The 13,502-nt window shown below is 38.9% G+C and overlaps 1 protein-coding gene across 1 annotated transcript in view; it reads right to left on the bottom strand.

Moving 5' to 3' along the window:
* Nucleotides 1-2,584: 2,584 nt before the first annotated feature.
* The window catches only part of grid2 (glutamate receptor, ionotropic, delta 2), a 179,552-nt gene continuing 168,634 nt past the window's right edge, over nt 2,585-13,502 (bottom strand). The window contains exon 13 of the mRNA XM_015052766.1: nt 2,585-5,698. Coding sequence (XP_014908252.1) covers nt 5,246-5,698 — 453 coding nt within the window. The 3' untranslated portion in view covers nt 2,585-5,245. The remainder of the gene's footprint in view (nt 5,699-13,502) is intronic.

Raw genomic sequence — 13,502 nt, 5'->3', positions numbered from 1 at the left:
TTGTGGCAGTATGGTATGGGACAGACAAACTGCGGAACAGTCGAGCTCATCTGCCTTCTAGAAACAACCAATCAGAGCCGGCAGGTGGGTCTTAGCGCTGTCAATCACAATATCGCTGCTCATGCCCCGCCTCCTCCCCCCCCTAACTCTCTGCTACAACTACAACTTTTCCCCGTCAGCTCATCCTGTTGTGAATGCTCAGGCTAATCAGCACTATAAATTATATAAATTATAAATTGGCTTTCCTGTAAAGGTAGTTACAGGAAAGCCTGATTGTTGGCTCTATTTCAGCTGCTCCTGATGGAAAACACTCATCATATGCTGCCAAATTACCTATGACAAACCAAGAAGCACCACGGCTCATGGCGCTTTTATTGTGAAAATCGGCACCCAAAACGATGTGTCCAATGAGAGGCATCCTTTATTGTCAGTCAGATGGTTTTAAGCGAGAGACGCAAGCGTCGAAGCGGGGCTTCATCTGACACGCCCCCCTTTTACTATAGGTACATGCCTCGAAGCCTGGCTTCCGGATGTCCCATCACTGCTGCTGTCTCAAGTTGTTTTTGGTCGAGTTCACGAATTATTATGAATCGTTTAATATTTCATCTTTATAATGTTTATAATATCTATTAACGAATTACTCTATGATGCTAAAAATGACTTTGATTATTTGTGTTGTGCATATTTCTGAAGGCTGTGTGGAACAGATAAATTCCTTTACTTTTTTATCGGGAGAATGAAGTTTCCACAGACTGTTCAAGATCCAAACTCAGTATCTTACATGTACGGATGTTCATGGTGCAATAAAATAATAGTTTTGATAGTTAATAGTAGCAAGTATAATGGCAATATGTAAATAATTATTTCTGCCTCTGTCACTTTTCATAGATTGCAAACTCATCAGTAAATAAATGTTACGTCATTTCGAAGTCTTCGTCTGCACTGAGACAATGTTCTAATAATTGCTCCTATTTATTAAATAAATTATGAGGATGAATTGGGCCCCAGTCATGAGGTGCCCCTGATGTCAGTTTCCATTAGTCAGACTTTGCACCCATATAGAGATTTTTGCTGTTGATTTACAGCGAAATAAGTGAAGGCAAGATTAATGTCAACTCTCCAGAAGGCTGAGGGACTTTAATGCCAGTTTTGTTTAATCTGTCCTTTTCTGCAAATCTCACAGCTTCATAGCTAACTGAGACTATCTTCTTTAATTAGTGTTTTTTTTTTTTTTTCTCCAATCTCTGGTTAACATTATTTCCCAACAAAACATAGTTCTAAAAGTGAAGGGAGATCTGCGATAACTGGAAAAGCTAAACAGCGCCACTGTCTGGTGAATAAATGCTACTTCAGTATAATGCTCCAGTGAACTTGAGAGCGTCTATCCAGCTGTGAACATCAGTAAAACAGCCTTTGAAGTTATAAGAAATTTAAAATGAGAGACCATGAAATGACCATGAAAATTTAAACCTTTTACTTATAAAATTATAACTTCAACAAAAGTGATTAAAACAAATGTTATACAGATGATTTAATGTATAAACAAAGCTACATTAACCTGGCAAACCATGTGGTAATTACTAAAAATCTCTAAGTTCTTCTTGTGGAGAAAAGTCTTGTGTTTGACACCTTCTTGGATGTCTAAAGTTTGTTCCTCTTTAAGTTCAACTCATCCATTGATTTTATATACCTGCTTAATCTTTATAGGGCCAGGAGGGGATTATGAGCATCTTCATCAGGTCTTCCCCAAACCAGTCGCCAGTCCAGTAGAGAAACACCTAAATATACTGGGACAGACAAACATACAAACTCCACATTTAAAGGCTCCAGGCTGAGATTACCATCTTGTTGTGAGGTAAGAGCATTGAGAGCAACTCCACAGTGAAACCCTGGTTCAATTAACTTTGTCTGTATTAGCACCTAATCACAACAAACAGTGATCTTAGGGAACCAATATTAAAAACAAACAGGTCTGATTGAATTCCAGTCATATTAATCAATCATTGAATTAATATTTGTTGTAAAAAAAATCTAAATCTTCAAGACAAAATTTTGTTGGTCAGACAGACGATATACAAACAGATAGAAATTTGCATGCTAGACATTGCAGGTATTTTTTTTATGTGAACAATCTCGACAACTCAGTTTACTTGCACTCTAGAAATCTGCATTATGTTATGTTTTTCTTGTATGATACGATAATTATTATAGTTTGTGTTTGTAATGGAACAAAATGTTATAAAGTACAAAAAAAATAGGAATGCTACTGTAAAGGACTGCAACTGTGTGCACTTACCAGTGTAGTTTAATTTACCAGCAAGATATTTCTTGTAGAGTTGGGAAGAATCCAGGAAAATAAAAATTTAAAACATCTATTGACAAAAAGGAAAGGTTTCAGGTATAAAATAGTAATCCTTTGCCATATTGTTCATATAAAATCACATTATAATACAGTAATGTCTACAGTTACTCTAAATTGCGTTTTTATTATGGGAAAAAAAAAACAAAAACAAAAACAAACAAACAAAAAAACATGCTAAATGAGTCATTTGTTGTCCGGTAAGCAAACACAAGAAATACATCCCACTGTAGAAAACCTGTTTATTAGACAAATTATACACAGAAAGCTTTGCCACTTGTAACAGAGGCCCCAGTTTGTTTCGGTTTTTGAATATTATGCAACACATACAACAAAATAGGCCTATATTAAATACTGTACATCATAAATTCTGGAAAATTATCAAGTAAATCCTGTAGTTCTATGTAAGAAATCAAAAATGTTAACAGACAGCTAAGACAGCAAGTTTGTGCATGCTTTCTTTTTAGTGAACTTGCTAAGTTTTGTTATTTAGCCAGAAAAAAAAGTCTGAATGATATGATTAAAACAAAAAAAAAAAAAAAAAGAAAGAAAAAGCAAACCATCGGTGTGATTGGTGTGTATGTTTATGTTTACCATGGGCAGGACGGGGAGAACCAAAGGCAGTAATTTACCTGCTCAACTCAATACTAAAGCTCGACATGATATAGTCTTTTCCTTTTTGTTAAACAAAAATAGCATCAACATGTAAAATATACATTTTCATAATGTCTCTTTCATTTATACTAAATAAATCTTTTTAAACGTATGTGTCCTATTTGTCATTCAATAGCCCGACTGTATTCTAATAGAAGAAAAGAAACCCTAACAATGCTTGCTTCAAAACACTGTGGCTTGACTGAATTCTCTACACACAACAGTTTGCAGCTTTAGCTCAAAAAAGATAAGAAACCAAAAACTTGCTCTAAACAACTAACATTACCAATTATTAATACAGTGTTAGTGAAATAAAAAGGTTTGGTTCCACCTCACCAACCTGCCCTCTAATTCACAAAGTAATCCACAAAAATGCTCCACTCCCCACCAAAAAAAATGCACCTTAATGGTTTTGTTTTTAATTAATTGGCACTTAAAAAACAAGTTATATAAATAGTACCTTTTCTGTGAAAAATATGAAATCGAAGTGTATTTTGGACTCAGTAGGTTCTGATGATCACTGATCCTTCAGGGCATTGCCTCGATCTCCATCTCTACAAAGATTTGCTGTAATGTTTCCAGTACACAGCAGTGGTTTGGGGTTTCCTGGATGCTGGGAGGGGACAGCTAGCTGGCGGTCGCATAAGGCTCGTACTGAAGACATTGTTGCAATGGCTTTGCCTCGAACACAGACTCTACTTCATTTCAGCACTTGAACCTGATAAGATGCAATTCATGATTCTTGGATGTGACATGACATTGCAAAGTGAGCTTTTATCTTCTAAACACAGGAGCTATGGTAGCACTAAAAGGTTAATCAAAACAGAAAAAAAAAAAATCAAAGAGCAGAAATTTGAATGTGACACGAAATCAGATACTACAGCAATTGTTTAGCAGTTTTTCCAAAGTTTGCTCAGAGAGAGGAAATAAAAACAAGTAGACAGCTCAGAACAATGTGAAATTTTTTTTGTACTTCCTGACCAAAACACATTCCACGCATTAAAATCTTTTTTTTTCTCAAAACAAAACTCAATAAAAGACATATAATAAGCATAAGCTTTGTGAAGTCTTTCAGCTCGTCTTTTTTTTGTTCCTCGCTTTTTCAGCTGCTTTTTATGAATGTCCATTTCTCCTACACCTCAGAGTCTGGTTGGAGTATCTCACCTCGAATCAAAAAGCAGATAGCACAATACAGGTGAGCGAAAATAAAAGGTAAGATCTACATACAATCACTTACAGGTCTGTGGGCACTGGTACAGTGCAGAAGGATTGACAAAGAGTTTAATGTGCATCAAAGTGGTGAAAACAGTTTCAGGCTGATGCACCAAAAAATGGCAGAAGGACTTTAAAGATTGATGCACCAAAACTGGTGAGTTACAGTGTCACATTGTTACACTGTCATGGCATTTCAACAATTTTCACACTGATGCACCGTGGAGGCGTCAACATGTGTTCGTCTGCAAGGTCTTATGTCTCGATCAGGCTCCCTCGCAAGGATATCATCCTGGGATTCCTTACATATTCAGAACCAAAGGCATTGATACAACAACACCAGTGAAGAGAACAACGAGTCCAGCCTCTCAAATAGTGGAAAGGCAGCATTAAACTAGAGATAGTTGATCCTCGATTTCAAGACAACACCTTGTGTTTTGTTTTCATAATGTTAATGCCTCATTTTTGCTAGCAGTCAAAACCCCTGAAAATTATTTCAAGGATAAAGAGAGCTACAATTCTTCATCAATGGCAACTCTGGAGCTAACAAGGGGGTAGGTCTTGGTGTTAAACTAGTTTTTGACTAAACCCACCAAGAGGGTGTTCATACAGCAAAAAGTGTCAGGTCATTTCAGCAGTACATGAGAAAGTCCTCGTGTCAGAGAACTAAAACACATCAATAAAAAATAGGTCCCCTCTCAGATGTAACTCCCAAAATAATTCCCCAAACAATCACAACAACGACAACAATAAAGTAGAGATGCATTGTTTGTGGGAGGATGAAGAATACCCCTCCAGACCTCCACCTTTTTCGTTTTTTACCCCCCACATACAAAGTCAACACCTCTGGATACCCGAGCAAAAACTAAAAACAGAAACAAATATTCCTGTTTACACATATATATATCCTCTGACATTTTAGCCTAGCCATGAAATATTTGTTCAACCACCCCATGACATACTCAGACCACCTCTTCCTCTTACTTCTTCTCCCAAACCAGCTATATCCATTGCAGCACCTCAAATGGAGGTGCCCCTGTCTGGATCGTTGCCGTATCCAAAATTGGGTCCTGGACCTGTTGGCTGGTAAGGAATGGAGGACATAGTTTTAATGGGACTGCGGAAGAAGCCACCATTTGGGGCCCTCTGCCTGAAGGGGCCCACCCCACCAGTTCGGTGGTCCTGAAGGGTGGTGCCGCCACCAAAACCAGAGGAAAACCCAGCTGCGGCTTTGGCAGACAGGCTGCGGCTCAGGGTCTGGATCTGCTCAGGGATAAAGGTGGTGGTAGTGATGTGTGTGTTGCGGAAGTCGCTGATCTGCTCGAGCGCCTGTCGTGCAGCAGGAAGTGCATCCATGTCAAGGGGGGTTAAATCGACGGAAGAGGTGGAGAACTGCTTGTGGGGGCTTTCGTCCTCGGTGCACAGGCTGTTAACCCTGCGGTGTAGGTGTTCCAGGTCGATCTCCTTATCGTCCTGCAGGGTTGGGAGGGTTGGAAAGAGGAGAAGAAAGAAGAGGAGGAAGTGACGATGACAAATGCAGGGAGAGCAGAGATCAATGAGAGGAAAAATTCATCAGTATGGGAGAGGAAGGATGAATTTGGATTAAAAAAAGAATTGTAGGCAATGTTTAAGGAAGGATGGACAGAAGTGAAGAGAGGATATAGAAAGAGGGAGATGATGACAAAGAAAATTAGAGAGTAAAGTGTGGAGAATATACGAAGGAAGATAAAGACAGCATGGGGCAGAGTGAGGCATATAGTAGAGAGAGAGTGAATTTGGAGAACCAATGGGGTGTATTTGTTTTCAGCAACAAGGATGTAATCCATCCAACCAGTAAAAATAATATGTAATAATCAAGTTAAAACGAAAAGTAGAATAAAAGGCAAATGCAGATGAGGGGAGGGCAATTTTAAAAAAGATAAAGTCAAAGTATTTGAGAAACCCAGCAAGAAAATGTACATGACGTGAAAGAACAGCGTCAAACGTTCGTTTGATGGTTACAGGGAAAAAAAAAAATGGACATGACAAGAAGTGGGGAGAGCAAAACAAGGAAGAGGGGAGGGGGAAGGATGGAGGGAGGAATAGAGAAGCACACTCTGAGCTGTGGTCAGGATATTAACAAAAAGAAACATAAACACACTTCTACAAGGCCTTAAAGGGAGTGCAAATAGTCAGGAATGGACAGAGACGACACACTGCTGACATGCTGTGCGCTCTGCCATTCCAGGGTCTCGTTACTATCAAGCAAAGCTTGACTGACTACAAAACTTAGGGGTAACTTTGTAGATAAATACTCAACACTTTCTCATCACTACATTGCATCATGGCCTCTATCTGCAAAATATTCACTTGAGATTAACGTCTCACTTTCAAGTGAATTTTTTTCAGGCCATAATTCATTGTTGAAATTCTTATGTCTACAATTGGACCATACAGTTATTTACATGAATTGCTGAACAATCTTAGCCATTCAAAGCACATAGATTAACTTAAGCTTTAAATAAATTTGCTTTATCAGATAAATGAAACTTATTACAATGTACATTTATGACTATATTCACATATAACTTAACTACTGAAAAGGCTGTAATGCTTAGTGAGAGGTGTTTCATGCTTTTACTACATAAGGAAAGGTGAGTATGAGTGCAGGGGGGGGGAAGGGTTTCAGTTTCCAGTGAATGACAGCTGCATATAAAGTAGAAGGGGACTTGGGTCAACAGTAGGAGGGATAAAAAGTTCAGTGAGGTGTTTCCAAAATTAATTTTTTTACATCTACCACACATACTCGTGGGGAACGTGCTTCTGGGATCCCAAGCTTTTTCTGTGAGAGGGTCTTGGAGGAAGGACTGGTCAGAGTGGGGTGAGACAGGTTGGTTGGTTTGGATTTCACAGTGATAGTATTTGGGTAAAATCAGAAAGGAGTTTTTTATTTTTTTTGAAGGTGGAAGCCACAAGATTGGGGATAAACAGAGATTTACTGACCGTTTTCCATCGCATCTGTGGGGGTCTGTTCGGCTGAATTCTTTGGCCCTACTCACGAGCAGAGCAGGGGAACCAGCAGTGGGCCCTGCCCACCAGGTACCATCTAAATGAGACACCTTTGGAGGGAGGGGAGGACGGAGGGACTGCTAATGTTTGTGTTTAAACTAGGCACGTTTGGAGTTTGGAGGAAAGAATTGTAAAGGAGAGGGAATGGCATCAGCACAAATAAAGGGAAGTGGAAGGTAGGATCGAATCACAAATGGTCATTCTGCCGTCCGTGAGAGGAAATGCAGGGGTGCCTATTAGGACTGAGCAATAGTGGCCTGAAGCAATAGAAGATTAAAGCAGTAAAACCTGAATACTTTTATAATATATCTCTCTTAAAGGTATATCTATATATATATTAATCTGCAACGAAGTCCACTCTGATATTGAAGAAAAATTAACCCTGAATCTGAGAATGATTAGAACCTCCCACATCTAATATTTACATACCCTGGTTCATTGTTAAAGGCAAAGGTTTAATTTGAAAAATGAAATGTCAAATTGATCACTAAATCTCTTTTGGCTTACATGTGTCTTTGTAATATAGAAGGTATATCTCATTACAAAGTTTTCATGTTGTAAAAACCATGCGACTTCAACTGTCTGCTGGAGAAGGGCCCTCTTTGTCCAAACGTGGAGAAAGCCCCCTCTAATGGCAGCAAGGCATTATTGCATATATAAGTCATCTGGCAACATGACAGGTAAACAAACTTTTTTTTTTTTTATTAAAGAGGTAATTCTGCTTCCAGCCTTGCAGCAAGTTTAGGTCTCATTTCCTGTCGTCAGTCATCTCCCTTCAAATGATCATTCATGTACAATGTTGTCTTCAAGCTTTACTAACCAAGGGTTATATTTGTTATCTTCTATTGTATGTATAACCTTGGTGTGGGAGGTGAGGTGGTGAAGGTGGTCATTCTCATTTTGGGGGTGATCTCAGAGGGGTTGGTGGGTTCGTAGGAATGCTGCACGATTAGCGCGCAGGGAATGTCGCAGCATGCTGGGGGCTGGTAATGGGTGGCGGTGGAGCCAGCTGTGTTGGCCGTGTTGGAGGTCTGGTTCTGGGTCTGACTGCCCAGCGAGAGGGGGTGCTCGTTGGGGCCGTGGGGACACGAATCGGCAGCTTGCATGGCAGATGGACCGTCCGCCTGTGCCTGGCGTTGGTGCATGATGTGGAAAGTTTCAGCAAATTTAGGTTGAAAGGGGAGAGACAGAAAGGAGGATACAATGTGTAGGAGTTCACATGTATGTTTTGTGTGCGTGTGTGTGTGTGTGTGTGTGTGTGAGAGAGGTGAGAAGATTAAAACCAGTCCAAACAAACAAAAAATAAAAAAAAGCACAGGCAGACCAACAACAGCCGTGCCAAGACAGAAAAGGATGAGTGACGGACAAGATCAGGCAGATTGAAAGATGGCAGGGTGGACGGAAGAGAAGTAAATTGGAGAGACAGATGGGTGGAGGGGGAAGGGGTGAGCGAGAAGAAAGACATGGCAGTCAGTCAGCACACACGTTTAAGCAGGTCACTCTGTGTTGTGTCCTCAGAGAGAGAGACATTCACACAGTTGTTATATACCTGGAAAGGGGAGATGTTTAAATGCCATTTTGTATTGCTCTCTCTCTCCCCCTCGCCCGCTACACCCCTCAACACAGAGTACTTATCTACAAGAACAAAACAAAAAGGCAAAATGAGAGCTTTGAGCCACAGTGACACAGTTCATTCAGTAGAGTTAGATTGAGAAGAGCTGGCTTTTTTTTATTCAAGTCCTAAAAGGTTAGAATTAGCTTTTGCATGTATCAATAAAAGACTTGACATTAATAAACAAAGCACACAAAAAGTCCCAGCTCTCCACAGACTAAATCTACATGGACTATATGAGATAAGATATGGTCAATTCCACAAATGTTTTCATTATGGAAGAGTTCTGAAAGTAATGAATAATAAAGTTGAATTTAAAAAGAAATCTTTTAGAGTCTACCAACAGAACTCTTTCATAGCAACCTCTGGTTGAACACACACACACATATATATATATATATATATATAAATATACAGGCCAAGGAGTTAGCAAAACAGCCACTCGGGATGAGACGAGGATCATCTAAAAATTGCTCATCCAGAGTGTAAGGAGCATCTCAGAAGAGAAAAAGTGAAATCAACCATTCTGCTCTAGCACACAGCCCCCTCCAACACACACCTAAAATCAGCTCAGATGTTTTTGAGCACATCAAAGATGAATTACGTTTAAGATAAATGATTTCATAAAAATAGTCTGACATCAATAAACACTGTGCAAAAATGTAAGATTTTATATTTTGCTTCCAAAGAGATGGGGGTCTTTGTAACTTTTGTGACTGTGATTCAATGTTTACTAAGCATGTCTTTATGTTTATTATAAAGACTATTTAGTCTAATCCCTGTATCATGAGAACATGTCCTGCACAAGTGTTTGCTCAACTGCGCAACATTTAAATACGCTTTACTGTTGTATTTTCATTTATTAAAAGCTCCCATTGATCAGAGGCTCCCAACCCCAACAACAGAGATAAATGTAACTTCGGAAATCCCTTTTTTTTTTTTTTTAGCAGCAAAATACGATTTTATCTTCTGAAAAAACAAACAAACTTTTATTTGGTATTTTTTTAGAGTCAAAAAAAGTGATGGAAACTTATTGTGTTGGTGTGACAGGCTACGACTGTGGCTAAAACTGCATAAATACACAGTTTTAGTGTGAATCATTGAAGAACTGGCTCATTGCTTTGTGTTTTTAAAGTCATATCACTAACACCAAAATGAATCACTAACACCAAAATGAATCACAACTTAGCATTAAATGACTTAATCAAGCAAACAAACAAGCAATTTGGTTTATGTTCAGGTACAGGTTTGAAAGTGAGTGAATGAGCAGCCAATCACCAAAGAAAAACTGAAAGAATTGAAGGTCATATGAAACTGGACTCCTAGAAAGCACAGAGTAAAGAAACCAGGAATGAATGAGGAAATTATTTTTAGGGTACAAAGGTTGTCATATTTCTTCTCAAAGAACCCAAAATAGCTCAAATAACCTTTTCCTTCTTTGTGCAAATACCCTTTTCCAACATTCCTCCAAACTTCTTGTTAATAGTATCCATGTTAGCTAACTCTGTGTGTGTGTGTGTGTGTGTGTGTGTGTCCTGCGAGTGTTGATGCAAACTGTCCACGCCAAGAAGCAGGCCCAACCATTCCACAACACAGAAGCACAGCACAGACACAAACATTGTCACATAGCTAAAGGTTAAAAGCAGGTAGCACAGCCTTGTAGCAAACGTCATGAATGTAGAGGCGTGTACAGACATAAACAAAATGTGCATGATTTAGTTAGATTTAGAACAAACACAGAGACACAAATAGCTCATTTGTATTAGAAGAGAAACAGAGGTTTGTGGGTTATGTATGCAGAAAGCGTGTATGCATGGAAGCATGTAGAGTATGGGGCAGCATAAATTTGACCTGATGATCCAATGGATAAATGCAGTCATGATTCTTTGCACTGACTACGAAATAAAAGTAAAATTACGTTCATCCTACACTGTGGATCTTGTTCACAGAGAGTAATAAAACCTCATTCTACATTGGGGCAGTGAAGAGAAGGGATGGGCATGAATGGAAATCTGCCAGTTGCTTTAAAGAAAACTAAATAGAGAGCAAAGATTCCAAGAATGAGCTCCGTGGCATGGGATATTTTTTTGCATTTATTACACCAGTGCAAGCCTGAAATGATGGAGTCTGAGTGTTTAATATTTGGCAGTAATGATGCATGTGCATGCAGGTGTGAGGGCAAGCTCGCTGGTGTGTGTAACAGTTAAGAGTGGCGATACAGAGATTGAGTATCCGTCATCTTCAGGGAGGAAAATGATACGTCTCTGGCTGCCTAATTGGAAATCATTAGCACCGTAATTGCAGTTCTTTGTAAACAGTCCAACATTTTGTTCAACAAACATCTGCAAAAGGTAGGGGGAAGCCCATCTGATAATCATACTGACAAAACTACTTACAGAGTTTATCCGTCTTGTTTAAGGTTTGTGAATTTACTGAAAACAAACAAACAAACAAGCAAACTTGCGGACAAGCAAGCACTGAATGATCCATCAAATTCCCTTATTGAAATAATTTATATACTGTCTTTTATTTTACTGGATGAAGTAGCTCACAGAGTTGGAGCACTGAAAGCAGTCATCATGCCAAGCTTGAGCTCCAAGTACATCTTTCAGGTGCTTGTGCATCATATTAAGCCAAGTTTTCCAGAGCCAGTGCATAAACTCCAGGTTGACAGCCTTCCTATTTTATTCAAAGCTTGTAAAACCACACAGAGAGCCATATGCTCTTGGCTCAGTGCAGTGATCTTAAGTGGCGTCAGCATTTGCAGAGACAGTGCTGTGAGTGGCATCTAGTTCTCTATTTGAACTGACAGAGAGAAAAGCATCTGGTAAGTTAATTACACGCTTTATGGTTTCCTTTACATTATTACCTTTTGGAAGCAAGATGACTTTAAAACAGGCCTACTCTTCTGGCCCCCACTAAAGCCAAACTGCATACAGAGTCAGAGACTTCCGCAGTTAACAAATTACTGCATATACAATTTATCTTATTAGTTGTTTTAGAACTGCCTCAACCCCCGTCTTTGAGCCACGACGTATTCGACTGGCCCCGTTTGACTAGATCATTTTATGCTCCCATCCACCATCTTTGCAGATGGTTACACATCTGAAATAACTTGCACAGATGGCGATTTGCGCACCAGGTAGTACATTCCCACTGCTATTAGATGTGAATCAGCAGTTTTATACAGCAAAAATAGTTATACTCTGAATCCTAAACTTTAATGTATCTCATAAAATTATGCATGGTTTTCAATATTTTGGGCAAATAAAGTTCTGAAAAGCATAGCCTGGATATGCAATCAGCTGTTTGAGTCAGTACTTAGTAGAACCACCGTTTGGCTTCAGTTCCAGCTGCAAGTATTTTGGTCCCAAATAGTTTTCCTCAAATAGAGACTGACATTTTTGACAACTTTCTTTTGCAAAATAGATCAAACTGAGTAAGAATGAATGGAGTGTGCCTGTGAACATCAGATTTGAAGTCCTACAAATCTATGAGACCTTCGCAGAACAACTGGATTTTTGGTTGAACTCAAGTGGAACATTTTCACCAGTTAAGTTACTTCTAAAAGCGATTTTATTTTGCTTCAGGGTATAAGACTAATGGGGCTGAATACAAAAGTGCATCACACTTTTAAGATTTTTATTTGTATAAAATTAGTCAGTTATTCACTACTGTATGTTGCCCTGTTACATAAAAAAAAATCCCAAAATACATTGGCTAGACTGGTTGTAACATAGGAATATGTGCAAAAGTTCAAGGAAGTTCAAAGTTGGCATGAAACAATAAAACTGTAGCCAAAGCAAAGCAAAAATATTTTCGTAAAGTGAATTCTCCTGAACTTGCTTTTATCAGATGAGTGACAGAATTTCAGGTTTTCAGGCTTTGACTACACTGAAACAATCACTATTTAATTAAATGAGTTACAACATTTAATTTCCCTTTGGGATCAATAAAGTATTTTTGAATTGAACTGAATTAAAAACCTACATTTTTTTTTAAATGCTGAGAATACGAACAATGATATATAATGATATAGTAATGCTCATGGTGTACAGTTGTGGACAGCATCTTCACAAAGCATTTCATGATACTCACTCTGTCGTGACAAATGTTCACAGCAGTTGTGCAGCCAGCGGAAATAGAGAGGAGCTCAGGTTTCACTGCATGAAGTGTGTGTGTGTGTGTGTGCTTGTTGGATTGTGGATTTTCTGAACGCTGCTCTGGTTGATGCGGCCAGGATGGTTCCCATGTGGGCAAAGCGGAGGTGGGACCGGTTTTTAGATCTAGTTTAATCATGCGACGAGCCCTTCTGGCTCGGTGGTTGCTCTCAGGAAACCGCTGTGTGTGCCAACATCAGTCGATAGGTCAGAGCTGTGGTAGGGTGGAGGGTGTATGTCACGGGTCAGTCATCAAAAAACAACCACTGACTGAGCCAACATCATTTTCACCATGGGAGCACAAAGGGGAGCATTTATAACACCGGATTAAAAAAGCATATTTGTTAATTTCTTATATAAGTATATATATATATATATATATATATATATATATATATATATATATATATATATATATATATATATAAATCTCCCCGAGATCAGAGACAAAAAAATA

The sequence above is a fragment of the Poecilia latipinna genome, unplaced genomic scaffold (genome assembly GCF_001443285.1).
Source record: "Poecilia latipinna isolate Pla-1442-1.1 unplaced genomic scaffold, P_latipinna-1.0 Scaffold1131, whole genome shotgun sequence".
Classification (NCBI taxonomy): Eukaryota; Metazoa; Chordata; class Actinopteri; order Cyprinodontiformes; family Poeciliidae; genus Poecilia; species Poecilia latipinna.
Note: the sequence above shows the minus strand (reverse complement) of the source record. Positions and strands in the feature narration are given on the sequence as shown.